Source organism: Cucumis melo, chromosome 9 (assembly GCF_025177605.1).
Source record: "Cucumis melo cultivar AY chromosome 9, USDA_Cmelo_AY_1.0, whole genome shotgun sequence".
Lineage (NCBI taxonomy): Eukaryota > Viridiplantae > Streptophyta > Magnoliopsida > Cucurbitales > Cucurbitaceae > Cucumis > Cucumis melo.
In genome coordinates this window covers 18,914,826-18,938,582 of record NC_066865.1, presented here as the reverse complement: position 1 = coordinate 18,938,582, position 23,757 = coordinate 18,914,826, and the positions used below count along the sequence as shown (strand labels likewise).

At 34.2% G+C, this 23,757-nt stretch overlaps 1 protein-coding gene across 1 annotated transcript in view; it reads left to right on the top strand.

Annotated features, from left to right (window-relative positions):
- Positions 1 to 13,515, top strand: part of LOC103504147 (sodium/hydrogen exchanger 8) — a 30,725-nt gene extending 17,210 nt beyond the window's left edge. The window contains exons 12-23 of the mRNA XM_008468622.3: positions 1,741 to 1,925; positions 4,260 to 4,307; positions 4,404 to 4,511; positions 6,032 to 6,263; positions 8,070 to 8,372; positions 9,217 to 9,314; positions 10,903 to 11,034; positions 11,115 to 11,333; positions 11,435 to 11,641; positions 11,867 to 12,128; positions 12,522 to 12,823; positions 13,003 to 13,515. Of these exons, the coding sequence (XP_008466844.1) occupies positions 1,741 to 1,925; positions 4,260 to 4,307; positions 4,404 to 4,511; positions 6,032 to 6,263; positions 8,070 to 8,372; positions 9,217 to 9,314; positions 10,903 to 11,034; positions 11,115 to 11,333; positions 11,435 to 11,641; positions 11,867 to 12,128; positions 12,522 to 12,823; positions 13,003 to 13,314 (2,408 nt within the window). The 3' untranslated portion in view covers positions 13,315 to 13,515. The remainder of the gene's footprint in view (positions 1 to 1,740; positions 1,926 to 4,259; positions 4,308 to 4,403; positions 4,512 to 6,031; positions 6,264 to 8,069; positions 8,373 to 9,216; positions 9,315 to 10,902; positions 11,035 to 11,114; positions 11,334 to 11,434; positions 11,642 to 11,866; positions 12,129 to 12,521; positions 12,824 to 13,002) is intronic.
- Positions 13,516 to 23,757: the final 10,242 nt, after the last annotated feature.

Below are 23,757 nucleotides of genomic sequence, written 5' to 3'. Positions count from 1 at the left end.
CACTCCATTTCAAGCTGTTTACGGAAGACGACCACCACCCTTGATTCAATATGGAGACATGGAAACCCCAAATTCCATGCTCGACCAACAGTTGAAGGATAGAGATATTGCCTTGGGAGCTCTTAAGGAACACCTACGAATTGCCCAAGAGAGGATGAAAATATATGCTGATTTGAAACGAAGGGACGTGGAGTTTCAAATTGGAGAATTAGTGTTCCTTAAAATCAGGCCATATAGGCAACTTTCGTTGAGAAGGAGAAGGAACGAGAAGCTGTCACCCGAGTATTTAGGCCATACAAGATCATGGAGAGGATTGGAGTAGTGGCTTATAAATTGGAGCTTCCTAGTTCGGCAACTATACACCCTGTTTTCCATGTGTTTTAGTTGAAAAAGGCACTCGGAAACCATCATCAAGCACAACAGCTGGGTCCCTTTATAAATGCGAATCATGAGTGGATCACACAACCGGAGGAGATGTGGGATACCGGAAAATCCAGCCACAAAAAATTGGGAGGTCCTCATCAGTTGGAAGGGGCTGCCTCCACACGAAGCTACTTGGGAAGACTGCACTGAGTTTAAAGAACAGTTCCCTGGTTTCCACCTTGAGGACAAGGTGGATTTGGAGGAGGAGAGTGACGTTAGGCCTCCAATATTATTTAAATACAGTAGAAGAATTAAAAAGGATAATATTGACCACTCATGCGAGAATATAGGAGAGAATATAGGAGGAGATCTCTCCCATTAATTTGTTAGCAATGCAGAATTAAAGGGAGAGAATATAGGAGGAGATCTCTCCCATTAATTGGTTAGGAACGCAGCATAAAAGGGAGGGAAGACGATGGAAAAAAGGGGGGAAATTATTCCAGAAAAATAGAGGCTGCCTTCGTCCGTGCAACGGGAGAAGCAGAGGGTTCCAGTATTTTTATTAATTGTTTCTGTCAATTTCATTATTGCAGTTTGTTCCTTAATTCTTAATTCTTGGTTGGGTCCTTGATTGGAGTACGTCTTAGTAATTAGAAGTTAGGTTTGAATTATTTGATCTTTTGTGATCAAATTTCTGCAAGGAATTTCCTATTTTCTATATTATAATTCGTTGGGGTAATTCAATAAAATAAAATAAGGTATATCTTAGTATCTTTACAGCTTCTTTCTGTTTTTAATCATCTTTTCACTCCTCTCTGTTCGAAAATGTATTATTCCCTTCTTTTTGGAATTGGTGTCCTTTAAACGTTTTAGTTCCTTTTCATTTATCTACGGGAGTTTGATGTTTGGTTAAGAAAATAAATAAGAAATAAGAAGCACAAGAAAAAGGGGAAGAAAAAGGAAATTGAGGAAGAGAGTAAGGGTAAGACTCAGTTGAGAATGTATAATGAAGGCATAATGTATAACAGCATGTGCTTGTGTCTGGGCGTTGGTCACTAGACTGTTTTGTACTTATGACATTGGTCCTTTAGGAGTGGAATCCTTTTCATAGTTAGTGTTGGACTCTATTTCTTGGGGTTTTCTTTTCTTTCTCTCCATTTTCTTTAATTCTTCAAATTGTTACTTCCTGCTAAAGAGTTACCACAGTTCCAAATAAAATAATAATATTATGTGATTTTGATGTACGAATACTTTTATTTTGGATAAAGAAGAGAAGGTGGTTCTTCAGTACTCGTGCTTACATTTTCTATTTTGAATATATTTATTATTTGAATTTTTATTATTTTTGAGCCTCATACTTCTATTTTTATGTTACAGGAGCTTCATGGGGCTACCTCATTCTACTTTATGTGTTTGTGCAAGCTTCTCGATTTATAGTTGTTGGAGTATTGTATCCATTTCTGCGGTATTTTGGATATGGCTTGGATTGGAAAGAAGCTACAATACTAATATGGTCAGGTCTGCGTGGAGCTGTTGCTCTGTCACTTTCACTGTCAGTTAAGGCAAGCTTTTCAAATAAATGCTAATATTCATCTTCGATATATGTTTATAAACTGATCATCTTTTCGTAAGAATAAGCTCATCAATATGTGTAACACTCTGATTTTAGGAGGGGACAAGGATATGAATGATCCGATATCACATTTGAATGAGAGGGATCCTAAGGACATAAAAATAAGGTTAAGAAACGCTTCAAAGAATTAAGAGTTAATACCCATACCAACAAGGTGCACCTTCCTTTTCAGTGGCTCAATCATAGAAACTCCAAAGTTAAGCGTGCTTAGCTCGGAATAACTCTATGTTGAGTAACCTCTTGGGAAATTTTCTAGGATGCATATGAGTGAAGACAAAGCATGTTGAAATGACTCGTGTTGGTTGTGTAGAAAACTTTCGCTTTAGTAAGCCTTTAAGACAAGTATGTTGTCAGGTCGCAGGGAATGCAGGGGAATGTTTGAGATCTAAATTCTGAATCTTGGGCTTGAGGCGTTACAATATGTTTTCCCAACTGCTAGCATTTTGATTTTCATGGTGACAATTAAACTATTTCACAAATCTAGGATTAAAGAACTAAAAAATCAAATGCATTATTATTGATTTTGAGTTTTTTAACTTCATAGGAAATAAAAGGAAAGATGTGAAAGTAATTGGATGGACCTAATGAATCTCTTCACATACTCTTTCCATCTATGTAGATTGTTGAAGCATGAGTAAAATTTGAATGGCAGTTCATATTATTCAAGATAAGAAGTACAAAGGACGTGACATGAAGCTACATTTCAACCTTGCATGTGAACATTTGGATATTAGCTGGTTGATATCTTGTTGACATAATATGACCAAACACGGTCAAGTCTAATAGTTTTAGCTTTTGAACTAGTGGTAACTAATAGGGGTTTTCATTTTAGTGATTGCTTTTTAGGCTTCTTTTTCTCTCCCTCCAGTAATTTTGTATCTTTTTCATTAAATTGTTTATGGTAAAGAAAAGGAGAAAAAAAACCAGTATTAGATCACTAAGTATCAGGCATCCAATTCCATTTGGACTCGGTAAAACCCAACAAGTACGGAGAGTTGAAAAAATTGGCACAAAAGGAGGAGAGACAATCACTTGAAAGATAGAAACTTTTATTAAGAATGTGTAAAGATGGACATTTTAAGAGAATACTTTTTCACTCTCTCAAAACTCACCAACTCACCTTTCGCTCTTAGTTTGTCTAAGTCCCTTTCCTTTCTTCTTTCTTCTTTCTTCCTTTCTTTGCTTTTTTGCTTCAAATGAAGATACAACTCCTATTTATAGGTGTGAGATTCATGGAGCTCAATCAAGAGGATTTTCTATGATTTCTAGGATCTAAACTATTCTAGATATTCCTACGAGATTATCCTTATCTAAAGAAATTCTGTAGAATTTGAGAATTTCTTGGATCCTAAAGAAATTCTATGGTGTTTCTAGAGCTTTTCTTTTGAGGTACTTATTTACAATCTTCTAGATAAACCTAGAGACTTAAGCTATTTATGTAAATAGTTCAAGGAACGAATAGTTAATTTTGTTTCTACTTCAACAGAGAAACAGGGAAATCCCTGTTTCCAGTCATGCATTCAATACTAAGATTGCCAAGTTTTTACAAGTATCCAAGATAACCGAGTGGCGTAAAAAAGGAAAACAAGTAATTAGTAAATAAGTAACTACTCGGCTAATTGGGGAGGTTTTTGTCTCTCCAGAGAGTGCTTCCAGCTCCTTCAAAAAATTATCCACACTCTCTCACCAAAACCCTACATAAACCGCTTAACAGAATCCACAATCCGTACCAGCAACCTTTTTTGTGTTTTACTAACCAGCTGTCAAATGTAAGTTCCTCTTTTTGCCCTTCCTTATGTAAGTATGCATAATAGGAGGTCTCACATAAGTTTATTTACTTTCCGCGGACTTCATTAATTAACCTTAGATTTCAACTTACCCTCATCTGTTGAGGATAAAATAAGGATCAAGTTCACAAGATCTTGGCCTTTGAGAATACTGGTAACTACACATTCATCTAATAGCCCTTAGTGGCTTAGCGGCTTAGCCAACGGATCTTCTGCTTGCTGATGTTTGATTGTGTACTTGTGTGACAACTTAAAAATCTGGGATGTAAATGGAAGACCTTTCATTTATGACTTAGATGCCTAGTCCATAGTCCCATGTTCAAAGAATTACTAGCAATATTCGTGTATACCTCATTGATCTTAGGTAAATTGCTTCATTTTTCAATAATTTTTATGATATTATTCAATTCCAGTGCACAATGTTTTAGCTTGTGTAATTTCAATTTCTCCTTATTTGTAAACTCTTGTTATTTCAGCGATCAAGTGACCAATCATTGTACATCAGTTCAGAAACTGGAACTCTGGTTAGTAGTTGGACCATTAATGTTTAACACCGTTCTATTTATGTTAATCTTTGAAGAAGACTTGCGGATCACATATTGACCAGCAAATTTGAACAGTTTGTTTTTTTCACGGGTGGAATTGTATTCTTGACGCTTATTGTAAATGGTTCGACCACACAATTCATTTTACATCTTCTCAACATGGACAAGCTCTCCATGGCTAAGGTGAAACTCTTATCTTCTAAGTGCATCTTTTGCATTTTCCCCCCTCGTTTATGGAGTCCTTTGGTTTTATCTTCTGTCTCACGATCAACTAGCTCTAAAATTCTGTCAATAACCTTTTTACATTTTTCAGTTCTTTATTAGTAAACATTTAGATTATTCAATTCTATACAAAGGAATATATTATCTAAGTTTTTCATTTTTAGTTCACTACAAGATAGATACCTTGCAGGGTTGATTTGACCCTTCCATTATAGCCATAGATCGCCCATCTAATTCTTCAACCATCCATTTCATTCTCTTATTTTTATTTATTCATTTTTTTAGTACAACAATTAAGAGGATGAGAGATTGAACCTCCTACCTCTAGGATGACGCGTCATGTCAATTACTATTGAGCTAAGCTCACTTTGGCCTATTTTATTCTTGTTGTGAATCCCCCATTGGAAAAACAAAAGGATTCAAACTCTTTATAAGATAGGTGAGCTACTACTCTCATTGCCAATTGGTTTTGAGATGGAATATAGTATTAGAGCCCAAAAAGCCCAAACCAGCATTTGGTTCAATAAAAAAAAATTGTGATCCAATCAAGACTAGTGAACCTAAAAGAGGCACCATCTTGAGGAGGCATGTTGAGAATACCATATTGGAAAAACAAAGGGGACTCAAACTCTTTATAAGATAGATGAGCTACTCCTCTCGTTGCAATTGGTTTTGAGATGGAACCTCATACTATCAAATAACTCTCTTATTCATACTTTATTGTTCCCTCTTGCATTTACATTTTCACACTCTTTCTCACTTGGGGATGACCAAACGACATTGAAAAACCAACTTGATCGACCAAAACTGACCCACTTTTTTATTTAATTCTTTTCACCCTTTCTTCAATTTACCGATGGCACAAAGGGAAATGCAGTAGAATTTTGATACTTGTCTGTCAAACGCACTTGAGTTGTATGGTAGTCACCTCCCCTTCTCCCTTTCTCTTTTCCATTCTCCTTTTTCGCAGTTTTTTTCGTTCTTGGTAGTTCACCGAAGTTTTCACTTCAGGTCAATTTTGGCCACAACCATGGTTGGTCGATTGTTGACTTGGCATCGAAAAACTTTCAAAAGCTTACCTATCAACAGTTTTCCGGCATATCAGTTTTTGAAGTTCGTTTGAGTCCAAAAATTGACTAACTGGCCAATGAACACCCCTACCCTCACTTTTAGAAATAATATTAGCACAAGAAATAAATATTAGCGCAAGGTTCAACAAGTGATTATCAAAAGTAATTGGAGATGAAATATTATTAAAGTCGTTTGAAGATAAAATCTCCTACTTAGATACTGATACCGTGTTAAACTACTACTGGACCCAAAACTTTGAGATAATGTTTACAGTAAATTTGACTTTTTATTCATACTTTCACACCCTCAATCTCATTCCCATCAAACACTATCAACATATCTTGATGAGCTTTCCAAAAAAGACAGTTACTCTTTTCCACTTAATTTTTATTTTTGTCTAATCATTCTAGAAACGTATATTGGATTATACAAAATACGAGATGCTGAACAAAGCATTGGGCGCCTTTGGAGATCTTGGAGATGATGAGGAATTGGGACCTGCAGACTGGGCTACAGTTAAAAGACATATTACGAGTCTCAGTCACGTGGAGGGGGAGCCACTGCACCCTCACAATGCATTTGAAAGTGATCAAAATGTCCGATTTATGAATTTGAGAGACATTCGTCTGCGACTTTTGAATGGTAAAGTTAGCTTATGTTGCTACAGCTCTGTTCACTATTTGTAAGTTTAAATATTATGTCATTTTCTTGATTTAAATTTTAACCTTTTCAAGCCAGAATAAAATCTCAACCTTCAATTTAGTGATATCAATACAGGTTAAAAGGTTCATTTGCTGAAACCTTTGGAGTAAAAGCATCTGATGGAAGCAATGGATAGTATATTTGGAAGTTTTGTAGGTGAAAATCTATAAGGTTTTATTGAACAAACATTTTTTTCATAATTAGTCTAGTAGTTACAAGATTCATTCATAGTAATACATTCCGACTTTTCTTTTGGTATAAGTATAGTGTTCTTGGATCGAACTTATAACTTCAAAGGATCCTGATTGAGGAGCTTATTAAATAGAGAAGTGGCAGAGGAGGAAGAAGAAAAAGATATTACCCTAAGTATGGAGTCCAACATAAGTTTAGGTTTACAAAAGCAAAAAAAAAAAAAAAAAAAAAAAAGCTACTAGATAAATACTACAGTAAATGAAAGAAAAATAAGCCTATCTTTTAAACTCTTATATATAAAGAATTAAAAAGGTGAATATATCAAAATAAAATAAGAATGAATACATGATAAAACTCTCAAGTTCAACATAAGGCAGGTTTGATTCTCAGCCTTATGTGTGAAGTCTAAGGTTGGTGCTGAATGGGCTAAATTCTAACAGCTACAGAAGTATTAGAAATTTAACCTGTATGATCCAAGATGGGGTCAAATGACTGAGCCTCGACTGTCGAAAGTACATTCACAGCTCTTTCTTTGATTTCTTCTATCTGAGTTGTTGTTCTCCCTTTCCTAGTGAAAATTTGCTCCTTGATCTCCTTTCTATGTATAGTAACATCCTTGTTGTCTTTTATTTTGCTTGTGCTTGATTGGATATAAATGAAAACAAAAATTACTTTCTGCAAATTGTCAAGGCTAAAAGCTGAAAAGATCACAAGTTGACATACTTAATTCAGGATTTAAATATCAATTGATGGGCTTTTAATTTTCTTAAAATCGATGGATTAATTTTGATGAGTCATTTTCTCTTTGTTTATTGAATATTGATCTGTTTATTTTCTTCAAACATATTCTGATTCTTTTTTACTTTCTGTTGATAAATTATTGTACACATATATCTAATAGAAGTTTAGTTATCTATATATCCCGAACTTTCCTTTTACCTTCTGTGATTTTTTTATAACAAGGAAACATGAAAACTTTACTTCTTCATTTGCCTTTGCCTTTTCTGGAGAATGGGAAGTTTTTATGGCATGTGGAAGTTCATCATGCAATGTTGTGGGGTTTGTGGGGGTTTGGAATAATAGGACTTCTGGAGGGATAGAGCATGACCTAGTAATGTTTGATCCTTGTTAGGTTCTATGTTTCTCTTTGGATGCCAGTGATGAAGACTTTTTGTAATTATTCTTTAGGTCTTATTTACTTGATTAGAGTTATTGGGAGGTTCCTTCTTCTGGGCATGTTTTTATTCTTATGTCCTTGTTTTCCATTTTTCTCTCAATGAAAGTTTGGGTTATCATAGCAAAATGAAATGGATGAATATATATATATATATATAAAGTAAGATAAAAATTTTGGTGGATTACAAAAAGAATTTCCAATTAGTGACTAGTGCGGACTCTAGAGACACTATAATCCTTAGAGTACACCAATGAAAAGCATTAAAAAGTTAAATATCCATAAAACTTAATTCACTTATGGATCTTCTGTGTTGTTGGACTTGCTTCCATGTGAGTATGATGTTATGAATTAAGTAACTAAAAATCATTTATCATTAGGTGTTCAAGCTGCTTACTGGGGTATGCTTGATGAGGGAAGGATAACACAAAGTACTGCCAATATCTTGATGCAATCTGTGGATGAAGCCCTTGATCAGGTTGCATATGAGCCCTTATGTGATTGGAAAGGTTTAAAGTCTAATGTCCACTTTCCAAACTATTACAAGTTCTTCCAGACAAGCGTTTTCCCTCAGAAGTTGGTTACATATTTCACTGTGGAAAGATTAGAGTCCGGATGTTATATTTGTGCTGCATTTCTTCGTGCACATCGAATTGCAAGACAGCAGCTTCATGAGTTTATAGGTAACTAAATGGCTTCCAATGATAGCTAGGACCGTTTATTTAGGTTTTTCATTCCCTGCTTTCCTATGGCTTTTAAGTATTCTAAACTAAAGGATATTTTCTGTGAGCAGCATGCCCTTAAGAATGATATATCTCTTCTCAAGTAGTTGCTTAAGAATTCAATTTGGACCCTTACATTTGGTTTTTGATAATAATTTTGAAAATCCTGGATGAGCATGCATATAGTAGCATTATAGGGATTACTTGTGCCTCATATAGTAGCATCGTTGTATTAAACTACCGATTCACCCAAAAGCTTAAATTAGTATTGAAGGCAAATTTTGTTATATATCAGTAACAGTAGCAATCCCTTTGCTATATCAATATGGGGTAATTGTTTAAGGTATAGTTATGAATATAGCAATCAAGCTCAAAGTATTAGCAGATATGATATAATGGAAAAGAATGTGTAGATAAAACAAAATTTAGATCCAACTTTCAAAGTCTATCAGTGATAAACTCTATAGCTAAAACTATATCACTTATAGGGGTCTATTAGCAGTAGATGCTATCGTTGATAGATTTTGTTATATTTGGATTTCTCAAAAAATTGCTATAGATTTAATTAATTAGTCTTAAAATTCTACCCATTGCAATTACCCATTATTTAATTTGTTTTATACCTTTTCATGAGAATTCTGTTTGTTAATTACTTACATTGGTTTTTTACTGTGAGCCACTTGATGTGTTCTGAATCTAGTTCTTCATTCAAATTTTCTCAACCTTTGGAATGCTATACTTTTAACGATTATACTGTTAATTTACATTCAGCATGATGTAAAATGTATATGTTTGTGATATTCAGGTGATAGTGATATTGCTTCTACTGTAATTAATGAAAGTGAAGCTGAGGGTGAAGAAGCACGAAATTTTCTAGAAGATGTTCGTGAGACATTTCCTCAGGTTTGTAAGAAGTGTGCATATTTCATGAGAAATTTTGTAATAGGGGTCCTTTCTCTTTATTATTGTTAGCCAACTATGATTGATATTGTGCTTTATTATTTCTGATTACATGGAAGTAGATCAATTATAACACGTTCCATCCTTCACATTTGTTATTCGCTTTTGAATTATATTATCAACTCATATCCTTATCCAACATTCCTTCGCTCTACATAACACTTAAAGAAAAATCAATAACCGGGACAGGTAAAGGATCAACATTTTATTAGATTGCCCATTTTATGGGTACACTCCTAGGGCTTTTTTGTCGAGCTGTAGGAGCCAGGAGGCGGGGATGTACTACTTTGAGCACTTAGTATTGGACATCGGAAAACTCCTTTGAGCATGCTTTGGATATGTGATTTTGGATGGCCACTGGCCCACTTTGATCTAAATATCAAGCCACCTTTCATATTACTGCTGATCCTGAATGTCATGAGTGAACTAATTGAAGTTGACTAACATTCTCTGCATGAGAAATTAACAAGGCCAAGTCTCTATAAGATGAATGAAGAGTAAAGTGATATATTTTACAAATTTATTATTGTAGCACAAACAAATTATTTCTGTATCAAGTTGGATATGATATTTTCTCCTAGTTGAAGATTAGCGCTGGACGTGTATTTTTTCATATATATCTGAGCTATAGGAACTATGGTCCTTCGTTTTGGCTATCTTTGGTTGGAACACGTGTGCTTTCTATGTTCCATTTTATAGGTCCATCATGCCAAAAGTGAAAAAATAAAAAATAAAAAATGCTTCTGTTGTTTTATAAATGTAGAGCTTCTTTTTTGCTTTCATGGTTAGAAAGGATTAAGGAGTAACTGCTTCTTCACTAACAAATTAAGTGGTCACCTTTTGATTATTTGTGGAGCTCAGTTCTTACCCTTGAATGTAACTTGGTGGAAGTGATTCTTGCCCTCTAACAACAAATTAAACGATCTCTTAGCTAAACGGAAGTATTTTTTGTATTCAGTTAACTATGGCAGGAATAATTGCATTTGATTGCTATGGTCTGCATCTTTAACCACCAGAAATATGAAAACCATAGCAAGAAAATTACAATGAAACAAGTATAAGTTTAAAAACAGAAAATTAATAATGAAATATTATCTAATGGATCCTTAAGTTATTGCTTTTTTATTGTAATGTTACAATATATTACTTTAGGGCTCTCATATATGTGCATAATTTATACAGCTATTTGCTGGTGGGTGTCTGTTGTCTCGTCTATGCAAAGTCCATTCGGTTTATGCTCTACAAATCCTTCCTACTTACTTTGACTTCGAAGTAGTATAATTTAGCAGGAATGAACTGATGGGCGATGGTCATTAAATTTTTTGTCTACCTAGGTATTACTTTTCGGTTATTATCTTTCTTTCTCCACAACATCCCAACCTTATCTTTTAAGTTTCAAGGGTCGGATTATCTATAAAGTGAAGTAATAATGTGTTTTCTTTGTTTTGCTCCTTCTTTTTTTGCTTGTTTCTTCATGATTATAAGCTTTAGTAAGTTGCTATAACATGCGTAGTTGGCATCTTCTTTTCAGGTTTTGCGTGTTGTTAAAACCAGACAAGTAACATATTCGGTGCTCAACCATTTAATTGAATATGTCCAAAATCTGGAGAAGGTTGGCCTATTAGAAGAGAAAGAGATGTTGCATCTTCATGATGCTGTTCAGGTTCTTTTGATGTTTCTTTCACTCGTTTACTGTTGCAGTTACTGATCCTTGTTTATAAAGTGCTGCTTCTTTTACTGCAGACCGACTTGAAAAGGCTTCTACGAAATCCTCCTTTGTTAAAGATTCCAAAAATGCGGAACTTAATCAGTGCCCATCCATTTCTTGGGGCACTTCCTCCTTTAGTGCGCGAACCACTTGAAGTTTCAACAAAAGAAGTGATGAAACTACGTGGTGTAACACTTTACAAGGAAGGTTCAAAGCCTAGTGGGGTTTGGCTTATATCCAACGGAGTGGTAAAGGTAAGAGCGTTTGTATATCCTATCTTGTTTATCGCGTTTCTGAATTTGACATCAATTTTATTGCTCTTCCTTTGTTTCATTTTGATTATTTTTTCTTGCAGTGGATAAGTAAGAGCATGAGAAACAAGTTCTCCTTGCACCCCACATTTACTCATGGAAGCACTTTGGGCCTATATGAATTGCTTACTGGGAAGCCATGCCTCTGTGACATGATTACAGATTCTGTTGTTCTCTCTTTTTTTATTGAACATGACAAGTTTCTTTCAATACTTAGATCAGACCCTTCGGTTGAAGACTTCTTGTGGCAGGTATTACCATTGACCACAGAACTTTGTTTTTGTAGTACTATTGTTCTGGATCCCGACTTCCTATCAAATGTCGAACGGTAAACATTGGACATTCATCCATTTGAATATCCTGTTATTTAGATCTCACAGAAGACTTGAAGCCATTGTGTGCAAGGAGCATATTTCTCTTACTTATGATGCATCAGTAGAATTGGCAATGCTTATTTTGGTCGGGTTTCCTTGCAGGAAAGTTCCATTGTTCTTGCCAAACTTTTGCTTCCACAAGTATTTGAGAAAATGGAAATGAGAGATCTGAGAGTTCTTGTTGTTGAAAGGTCAGTAATGACTACGCATATAGCAGGAGAAACAATAGAAATTCCACCCCATTCTATTGGCCTTTTGTTGGAAGGATTTATCAAAAGTCATGGCATCCAAGAGGAACTTATTGCATCACCTGCTGTATTGTTCTCGCACAGGAATCCAAGCTTCCACAATATGGAAAACTCAGGTAACCAAACTATACCTTTATGCTGTTTGAATGACGCAAACTATAACTAGAGCTGGTAGAAAGAGTCAAATTACAAGGATCAATTTTATCCGTTTCTTATAAAAATATAAAATAGAGCTTTCTACCAAGTTTGTGCAATGTCTTATCAAATGTGTGCGTGTGCAACCGTTGTATTTGTACTTGTAATTAATGGTTTTTTAAAACTAGTTCTCCATGAATCGCTTTATTTGGTTATAATAAATACCGAACCACTTGATACATATTATTTGACATGATTTTGTTCCTAGAATAACTCTTTATGTTTCTTACCGTGGATGTGTTTTCTGATTTATTATTATTGTTTTGAAAAGAGAGAAATAATTGTCAATACTTGCTATTGATTGATTCTTATAGGGATGAGTGGTTCTAGTTTTTCTCATCAAGGTTCCTATTATGAAGTTGAAACAAGATCAAGAGTGATCGTTTTTGACATGGCTGCCCTTCAATCAGATGAAAATCTAAATCGGTCGTCATCTTTTATTCATTCTCTTGATCACCCTCAAAGATCTCTAAGCAGAGATCACTCAGGTCTTATGAGTTGGCCTGAAATGCTTTCTAAACCTAGACCACCACAGAAGCAGAAATCTGAACGAACTGAGCGTCCAGCTCATAGCTTGTCTGCAAAGGCCATGCAACTAAGCATATACGGTAGCATGGTATGTTCAGTTATATTGCATCAAATTTCACTCTAAATTATTTTCTAATGACATACTAGTTAATTCTTGATTCTATGAAATTCCCTACTTAGTAAAAGTGTTTCCTTGTAGTTTCTTAGGTTGTCACAATATTTCAGTCCTTCATTTTGGTTTTGTTTCCATCATGTTTTTCCTTCAAGGTTGATTTTCGTCAGCGGACTAAGAGTTTTCCTGGCAATGTTACGGAACCATCTCATAGCCGGTCGAATCCTGTGATTGGTTCACATAAAGGTGTTTCCCTTCCATATGTAAAATCAGAAGGAGCTGCTACATTGAAGAAGAGGCTTGATGCAAGAAAGTTACCAATAAGCAACGTTAGACCCCCACAAGAAAAAGCACTTCCTAATGAGAGAAATGTAAGGGATGATTCAAGTGAGGAATCGGGTGGTGAGGATGATGTGATAGTAAGAATTGATTCACCAAGTGTGCTTTCATTTCACCAGGTACCATGAATTTCTTTGTCCTTTTCTTTGTAAATTAGTTTTTAGCTTTCATCACTGAAGGTGAAGGTGGAGGTGTTGTTTGAAGTTATTTATGTTTAGTGAGCAGAGTTCTTATATAACTCTACTGGACCTATAGAAATTGTTTCTTTGTATGAGGTCGGTGCCTGATGTTTTTAATAAACTATTCTCTTAAATCTCTTTTGGTTAAAATATGACGTTTCCATATTTGGTTCTTAAAGTTTTAAAAGTAACTTTATAATCCCTGAGAAAACGTTTGGTCCAAAGATTATTACTATTAGGTTGGTTTATAGTAACCCAACCTTTATTTGGGGAAGGGTTTATCATAACTTTCGTTAACTTTCCTTCCTTCTCTCTCCTTCTTAAACCATATTCAACTCCCCATAACTCTACCTCTTCAATTTTACCAGAGTTTTATTATTTCATTTATTTTTAAAATTTTACTCTTTTATTTATTAAATCTCATTTGTTTTTAATTAATTTAATATCTTAAAATAAATATTGTTTTAAATTTATTTTATTTACGAAATTAATTTTAATTAAATATTAATTATGATTAGTTTAGGCATTTAGTACTCTTATTTAACTTTTTTTTTTATAAATTTTATGTCTTTTATTTGTTTTTATTCTTTTATTTGTTTTTTACATTTTCAAATATTTTATTTTAAAACTGATCTATCTATATCTAAATTATTTATGATAAATTTAAGTTAAATAAATTTCTAAAAACAAATTTTATTAAATTGATAGAAAACCAAAACAAAACCAAATTAGACGATTTAGTATTAAATTATATAACTTTTAAATCCTTAAATAACTTGAAAAGATGTATAACAAATATTTTTAAAATTATTTAAATTTTAAATGTATAAGACTTTTCTTTTAAAAAAATCAATTTAATGGCGAGATTTAATTTAAGATTTATTTCAATTAAATTTTGAATCTAGAATTTTTTTTCCCAAATTATGTTCATACTTTTTCAAAAGGGGTTCTTGCAAATTTAGCAAAATTAGTTTGATAAATTAGGTCCATAGCACATTACTTTTAAATTTACAAGAATGGTAAAATTCAAGCCTAGTCCACATTTGAAAAATGAAAAATGAAAAATTACAAATCTACCCACTAGGGTTATCAACATTTTCTCGCATCATTCGATGTGTGGTTGATACACTCGATGTGTGGTTGATACAATCGATGTATGGTTGACACACTTGATGTGTTGTTGGTATACTTGTTATGCTTTGTTGATACGCTCGATGAATTAAATAACACTTGATACACATCATTGGTTTGATACACTTGATATGTTGTTGATACATTTGTTAAACTTTGAAAATATACTTAATCAATTAAGGACACTTGATGCACTAAGTATGATATATTACATTATCGATACACTTGATTAGGTTTAATACACTTAATAAGTTTGATACACTTAATACACTACTGATAAACATTTTATACTTTCACCGATACACTCGACAGATTTAATATACTTGATGCAGTTCATATGTTTGATACCCTTGATGTACTGTTGGTATATTTTCTATATCTACTGATACATTTGATTGGTTAAAATACACTTGAGATTCTGATGATACACTTAATATACTTCACTAGTACATTTTGATACATATTATGTGTTTGTTACACTAAGTTACATCATTCATATACTTAATAATACTACATTGAATTGCATAAAAACAGGAGAACAAATAAGTTATTGAATGGTAGTTTGAGAATAATAAAATATTTAAGATGGAATGTATTTTAAGAAGTGAGAATGTTGTCGTGTTTGAAAGCAACCATTTGAAAGAAGTTTAAAGAAAGGACTTAGATTTAACAAAAAATGATTATCGAAAATCTGGATAAAAAATGGTGAAAAATGAAAGAAGAAGAAGATAAAGATGTCGAAAATAGAGATTGAATTAACGATAGTTTTTTTTTTTTAAAAGAACCTACAGAAAACCAACCGAAAAATAGTGTTTGAGAAAAACAAACATTTTTTATTATTAGATTAATTTTTAATTATGAATACAAATATGATATAGAGGTTTACAAAAAAGAAGAATTGAGAAAGTGGAAGATGAAACATCTAAGAGAGATGATCAATAAAGAGGAAAGAATGTAGGGGGCAGTTTGGGAATAATAAAAATTTTAAAGTAAAAAATATCTCCAAAATATTTTAAAGATTAAAATTTGTCATATTTGCAAAATTTAAAAAGTATGTGTCATAATTGTTAAAACCTCTTCTCATAGTGCTACCCAATACAATTTCAAAATGTAGTCTTTTCTCTTTTTTCTTCCTTATTTTCTCTTCATTAATTCATTATAATTTTTATTTTAAAAAGAAAAACAATAATTTATTTAATCGTAATAATTACTTTAAAATTTTGAAAATTTCAGGTTGTATTTAAATGAATTAAGACAAATTGTTTTACGAAAATTAGGAGGATTTGTTAAATTAAATATACAAAATTCGTGTACTAGATTTAGAATATAAATTTTTTAAAAAATTATTCTCACGTAACAATTAAAAAAATTTAGCAAATAGTTTTACGAAAATTAGGACAATTTTGTAAATCAAATATACAAAATGTGAATTAGAGTTAGAATATGAATTTTAAAAAATTAATAATTTATTCGTACATAACAATTACGTAAGAAATGTTAAGAATGGACATCGTATTTAAAGAAATTACTAGAAATTATTTTAAGAAAATAGGACATTTTGGAAAATTAAATATATGAAATTTGTGTATTGGATTTAGAATACAAATTTTTTTAAAAAATGAACAATTTATTCGTACAACGATCACGTAAAAAAGGTTGAAAATGGACGTCACATTTAAAGAAATTACTGAAAATTGTTTTACGAAAATATGATAATTTGGTAAATTAAATATATGAAACTTGTGTATTGGATTTAAAATACAAGTTTTTCAAAAATGTATAAAAAAATAAATTTCAAAATATTATCTACATAACTCTTCTTTCAAACACATCTTATCATAACCATTCTATTACCTTTCCTACATAACCATTCACACATCTTATCATAACACTATTATAACCTACATAACCCTTCCTCCAAACACATGCTATCATAACATTAGGTTTATTATAATACTAGTTTTATTTGAAGACTAACCTTCCATAACTCAACCTTCTTCCAAAGGGCCCTTAAAACTTTAAAGGGCTGTTTGGGGTTAGGGTTGACACTGTGGGCTTGGATTAGCCCAACCCTAACCCCCGTTTGGGCCGAGTATTAAGAAAACCCTAGTTTAGGGTTTCCTTAACACAGATTCAATCTCCCGCAAACGGCCGAAACGCTCCCTGCCTCTTCACCTTCAATTCGTGTTTACCATTTCCCCTCAATCCGTATTCGTTCGAAACTCTTTCCCCCTCAATCCGTGTTTGTGCGAAACCCTTTCTCCCTCAATCCGTGTTTGTGCGAAACCCTTTCCCCCTCAATCCGTGTTCGTGCGAAACCCTTTTCCCCTTCCTTCGTAATTCTCCCTCATCAAATTCCCTCAAATCGCCCTCTTTCGTTTTGTGTTCTTCCTCTTTCGATGTGTTCTCCCTCTTTCAGTGTGCTCTCCCTCTTTCGGTGTGTTCTCCCTATTTTGTTCTTTGTTCTTCCTCAAGAAATGGTTGAATCGTTGTTTCATTCTGTGTTCTCCCTTAATCCGTCTTCATGCAAAAATGGTTGCGTGTTCGTTCAATCCGTCTGTTTCGTTGTGTGTTTTCTCTATTTGGTTGAATCGTTGAATCATTTTTTTTCTCCTTGTTTGGTTCTCTGTTCTTCCTCAATCCGTGTTCCTGCAAATGGATTTTGGGGTTAGGGTTTGGCCGATTAGGGATGATTCGTTTAGCCGAATCTCTATCTACATCTCTCTCATCCGTCTCTCTCACTCCCAAAAGGACCCGTCGTGTTTGTTGAAGCCGACTCTTCCACGGTGTTGGCTCTAAACACGATAACCTTTCGGTTATTGTTTTGCCTCAAAATTCATTTTGTTGAAGGCAATCCTAATTGCAAAATCCTTGCCGCTCGAGGTTCTATTGTTGCGGCTGGTGTTTGGCTTATCATTTCGTTATTCTTAATCTGATAAGATAGAAACTTCATCTCTTGTCTGCCAATGGTTGCCGATCAAGCTTGGTAGGGAGGTATTGGACTCTTTTTCAATCCAATTCCATAGGCGATGATGAGTTTAAGCTTTTTACACAAACTTATTTTCTTATCATTTTTGTTTTCCATATCTGTATGTACCCTGATTAGGAATATCTCTTCTGATTTATGTAATGTATGTTGAGATTGCATTCTGTCTTCTTGCCAATATGTTCGGATTAAATTCTGTCTTCTTGCCAATATATGTTGCATTCTGTCTTCTTGCCAATATATGTTGCATTCTGTCTTATTCCAATATATGTTGCATTCTGTCAACTTCCAATATATGTTGCATTCTGTCTTCTTCCTTTATGTTATACAAAATTTTGTTTGTCTTCCATTCTGTGTTATTTGCTTATTTACTTTGGTTTACTTGTTGGTTAGGTTTTCATTATGTCGGTTTAGTTTGGTTTACTTTCTTGCCCTTCAAATTGTTTATGCCCTGCCTTTAGTTTGGTTTACTTTCTTGCCCTTCAATTTGTTTCTGTCCTTCATTCCATATATATATAGATTTTGGAAAAATCTATTCATTTCTGTTTTGTCTCTTCAATGGTTTGTCTTTTATCTTCTGATGTGTACTTGGTTGCAAAATAGCTTGGTAAATCTACTTTTGACTGTTGTTTGACTTATCTTCTAGCCTACTTTTGTAGAGATTCCCCTGCCTTTTCTTGGTTGGGTCATTTATTTCCATATTTAATCCTCATATCCTCTCTATATAAACTTGTTTTCTACTTATGATTTACCACTTCCATTTCTCTTGGCTCTGTCCTTCATATTCTTCTTCTTCTTTCGTAGGTAAATGGCTCTTTCCTTCATATTCTTATTCTTTTGTATGTCCACTATGTTTCTATGTCTTATTCTCTCACGGTTTGTATGCCTATATTTGTATGGCTTCTTCTCTCTCTATTTCTGCATTGTTCTCTCACTGTTTCTGCCCTCTTTTGTATGTCCACTATGTTTCTATGTATTATTCTCACAGTTTGTATGTCTATGTTTGTATGCCTTCTTCTCTCTCAGTTTCTGCATTGTTCTCTCACTGTTTCTGCCCTCTTTTGTATGTCCACTATGTTTCTATGTCTTATTCTCTCACGATTTGTATGCCTATGTTTGTATGCCTTCTTCTCTCTCAGTTTCTACATTGTTCTCTCATCGTTTCTGCCTTCTTTTGTATGTCCACTATGTTGTATGTTATGGACAGTTTTTTCCCCGTATGTTGGTGTGATGTTTATCACTTACTTTCTGCCTATTTTTTTACATGTGTTTCTGCATTTGTTTTTTTTTTATCCCTCTTAATTGATGTTTGAAACACGATGAAATCTGGTTCAAGTTATTGAACCGATTTCTATACTCTGAGGCAGCTTAACATTTGTTTTTAAATTTTATTTTTTGTTGTCAATGGTTGTTTTACGGTTTCAATATCGGGTCAATGGTTCTCAATACAAGGTATGCACTTCTTCCATTTTTTTTTCAATTAGGTTGCATTTCAAAAACGTGTACTAACTTGTTCATTTTTTTTCAGAACGTTCCCCGTTATCCCACACTTACAAGAGGTATTATGGGTTACGCATATGTACATTAAACTTCCATGTTCTATTTTTTCATTTAAGTACATTATAAATTATGTATGTATGTATTTTGATGGCTTATGACTATTTGTTTTGTAATAATTTATTTTGATGGACATTTCATTTATATACATTGAATAATATTATTTTTCTTTTCATTGTATATTTTTTATTTTTGTTCAAATTAGGTTTCACGTTCAACAAACGTTCTTTCAACCTGATTTTCATACCAATGTTTATAACGAACAGAAATAAAGCAAATAACCTAACAAAATTAACATACCAATTTTTATAAGTTCACAATTTTTTTATGAAAAAAGTTTTCAAAGTTTGAACAATCGTTGTAAGTAAGACAAATAAAGCAACTCTACAAGTTCAAAAACTTTTTATGAAAAAAGTTTTCAAAGTTTTATTTCTCTTTTCTTTCTTTATATTTTTTCCGTCAAGTCTACCAAATCATTTTGTCAAAAAGAAAACCGTAAACCTATAAGGAAAATTGATATTAATGAGATAGAGAGTCAAAAACGAACTAATAATGAGAGTATATAACCATTTTTTAAAAAAATGAAAATGTAACAAAATATATTATTAAAATTTGATAGTCTTTATAAAAGAAAGAATATTATACCAATTAATATTGTCTTCGTCCTTACTTCTTCCATTTGTTATTAAAGAAAAAATAGTACATATTTCTTCCATTAAGTTTTCATATGATTAAGTTTCGTAGGTAAAATTTAAGAACTAATTAGGCATGAAATATAGGTGCGTGAATGAAGTTCTAATAAGCTTCATACATAACATGTATCGCATATTAAGTAGGGGGTTTAGGAAATTACTAAGTTTAGGGTATTACTAAATGCGTAATAAGCTTTAATTACGGATTTTTCACAATGTATATGGATATTGTACTAATTCACTTAGTACATATTTTTAGGAAACTTTACATAGTTTGTAATGGACCAACAAACACTCCTTGGCGTCCTAATTACATTCACGCTGGTCCAACGTCAGATCTTACTAACGTTGGAGCTACTAATGAACGACAATAGGCGTATCACATATACACCGTCTGATACATGTCATAGAATAAGGCAGCTTGCATACTTTCGCATGATACACGAGTCAGATCTTGTGTGTCACCAAAGCACGCGAATGGGCAGGCGAACATTCGCAATTCTATGTCATTTATTTCGGACTGTATCTGGTCTTTCGTCCACCGAGATTGTCGACGTTGAGGAAATGGTAGCAATGTTCTTGCACGTCCTTGCCTATGACGTGAAGAACCGCGTAATTCAAAGGGAATTTATACAGTCCGGTGAGACAGTGTCGCGACATTTTAACCTTGTACTATTGGCTATCGTCCGACTATACGAGGAGTTGATAAAGCGACCTGTTTCGGTGACAAACAACTGCAATGATCGACGTTGGAATTGTTTCGAGGTGGGAATGGTACAAGTTTAATGTATTTGACCTTAATGTACATGGCACTTATATCGGCGTGTTTATTACAACCTGCAAAATTGCCTTGGCGCGTTAGATGGGACGTACATAAAGGTGAACGTCCCCGCAACAGATCGACCTACATTTAGAACGCGTAAGGGGGAAATTGCCCATTTATGTCCTCGCCGGTTGGGAAGGATCGACGGCAGACTCGCAGATTCTACGTGATGCCCTGTCACGAGAAAATGGACTACAAGTGCCAAGGTATATCTTATTTATAATAAAACAACGCCGCTTTCTACTTACCTATTCGAAGCGCTTAAACGAGTATTTTAATAACAGGATATTATTATCTGTGCGATGCGGGTTATCAAAACGCGGAAGGGTTTCTGGCCCCGTACAGAGGCCAACAGTACCATTTGTAAGAGTGGCGTGGTGGAGGAAATGCGCCAACAAATGCTAAGGAGTACTTCAACATGAAGCACTCCTTGGCAAGGAATGTCATTGAGCGCGCCTTCGGTGTTCTTAAGGGTCGTTAGGCCATTCTTCGTGGGAAGTCCTATTATCCCTTGCAAGTCTAGTGTCGCACCATACGAGCATGTTGCTTGCTCCACAATTTGATCAACAGAGAAATCATATATTGCGACGACGTTGACAACGTGGACGAAGGAGACTCCACGTACGTGACGACCACCGCTTCAGAAGACATTCAGTATATTGAGATGACAAACGAGTGGTCTTAGTGGCGCGACGAACTAGCCAAATCGATGTTCACTGATTGGCAGTTGCGTAACACTTAGATAAAACAATTTTACATTACAAGTCATCGATTATATGCGAATTTCTATCACCTGTAAAATGTACTGTTGCATATGAAATGTACGCGTGCCTTTTGTTTATGACTGTTAAATGTGAAATTGTGAAATTACTAACGTACTTCATGTATTCCTTGTAATTTGTGATTCTCAGAATGTCAACCTCAAACCGTGCCCCGAGACATGTTTGGACAAAGGGGGAGGAGGGCGCTCTTGTGGAGTGTTTAATGGAGTTGGTGTCAATGGGGGGATGGAAATTGGATAATGGTACGTTCCGGCCAGGTTACCTCGCCCAGTTGGTATGCATGATGGCGGAGAAACTACCTGAATGTCAGGTCTGCACAACGAATGTAATTGACTGTAGAATTAAGACATTGAAGCTGACATTCCAGGCCATCGCCAAAATGCACGGGCCAACGTGCAGTGGCTTTGGGTGGAACGATGAAGAGAAATGTATCAATGCGGAGAAAGAATTATTTGATAATTGGGTTAGGGTAAGGAAAATATTATAAACATCACACAACGTTCACAATATACATTTACTTAACAATTTTTCTATCAGTACTCATAAGTGAAATTTTTTCCCCGCAGTCGCATCCTCCTGAACAAACCGTTTCCGTATTACGACAAACTTACATATGTGTTCGGTCGTGATAGGGCCACGGGTCGGTTCGCTGAAACATTCGCCGACGTGGGGTTTAACGAGCCTGGCGGGTATGACAGATTTGATATGGGGGATGGAAACGAGGAGTTCCCGCCCATGTACAGCCAAGGGATTGACCTCTCGCAAAACGATGTATGTGCATCCCGACCTTCTCGCGCTTCAGAGGGTAGGACCGGATCGAGTGGATCCAAGAGGAAGAGGGGAAGTTAGTGAGACTTGGATGTTGAAGGCATACATCTGGCGCTCGACCAAACAAACGAGCAACTCAGGATAATTGTGGAGTGCTTGCACGCGCCCTTGCAAATGACAACCATGTGCGCACAAAATTCTTCCGCATATTGCGTGAGATACCAGAACTAACGAGTTTGGATAGGGCGCTATTGCAAAGGCATCTTCTGTCTCGTATGGACGACTTTTGGCGTTTCGTACTCATGCCTGAGGATGAGAGGGAGGGATTTTGTAGAGTCCTCCTACGAGACATCACGAGATAGTTTATATTTGTACCGACCTGTGTTGCTTCTTATTTGCTTACCTTTTTTTCTGTATGATGTTGACTGTTTATGCATTTGCTATTGTAAACAACTATTTTTTTTCCTTGATAATGTTTATTTAAAATTAAGGAAAATAGTCACAATTTCACCAAAGCGTTATAACGGCTAATTATATATGTTCAAAATAGGGGGACATCGCTATCGCCGATTACAAATACGAAATAATTAATTTGTTTTTCTAAAAAATGAATTTAATAAATTTTTCATAATATGTTCAGAAATTAATAACATTACACATACAATAAATTATTTGCAATAAGACGAGTTCGACGCTTTCGTAAAAAGTATGCAAAATTTTTTTTATCATATTTAAAATTTAATTTAAAAAATATTATACTACATAAAAAAAAAATATTAACCCAACCCATACAACACTTTTTCCATATAAATTTTATCATAAATTCCACGTACACCTACCCACCTAACCCTTCCTCCAAACACATTTTATCATAAAATCTCCATTAAATATATCATAAAACTACATTTCTAAATCCTTCCCCCAAACGAGGGTTATGATAAAACTAGGTTTAACATAACACTAGTTTTATCATAACACTAACCCTTCCCTAAATCAACCCTTCCCCCAACCGCACCCTAACATTCTTCTTAGTAAAAATTTACTAGGGATTGAAATTCACATAATTTTTTTTCAAATATTATGTAAATGTTCTTGAAGTTGGTTTGTTTGCTAGAATTCTCTCCTCTATTTATAGACCTGTCTGGTGTGCTTTGTGGGTTTGGTTGGTCCATGGACCATACCATTTAGGGTTTTACTTTAATGGTATATGAACAAGAACAGGGGTCTTTTGAATTCTTCTTCGAGGTAAATCTTACAGCGTAGAAAACGTCGTCGGACATTGACTTTGAAATTAGACTCCTCCACATATACAAACACTTCCCCCATCTTCTTCTTTTCGTATGTTTTTTGTTTTAAGAAAAAACTATTGTTTTTATTCAAAAACTCTCTGTCTATTCTCAATTCGCGATTTCTTTCCTTCATTTCCTCTGTCTCTAAAATCTTCGGTGGTGGGGTATTATGGCGATACACAAACTCAAGGTAAACTCTCTCTCTACACTTTTTAGTCTATTGTGTTCTAAAATTTTTCATAGCATTTATTGCTTGAAATTATTAGTTTCTATTCTATTTTCTTCCACAAACAGATCTCACTTCCATATTTTTTTCAGGTTGCTGAGAGAGATGGAGGGGAGAGAGAAAGGAGAAGAGAGAGTG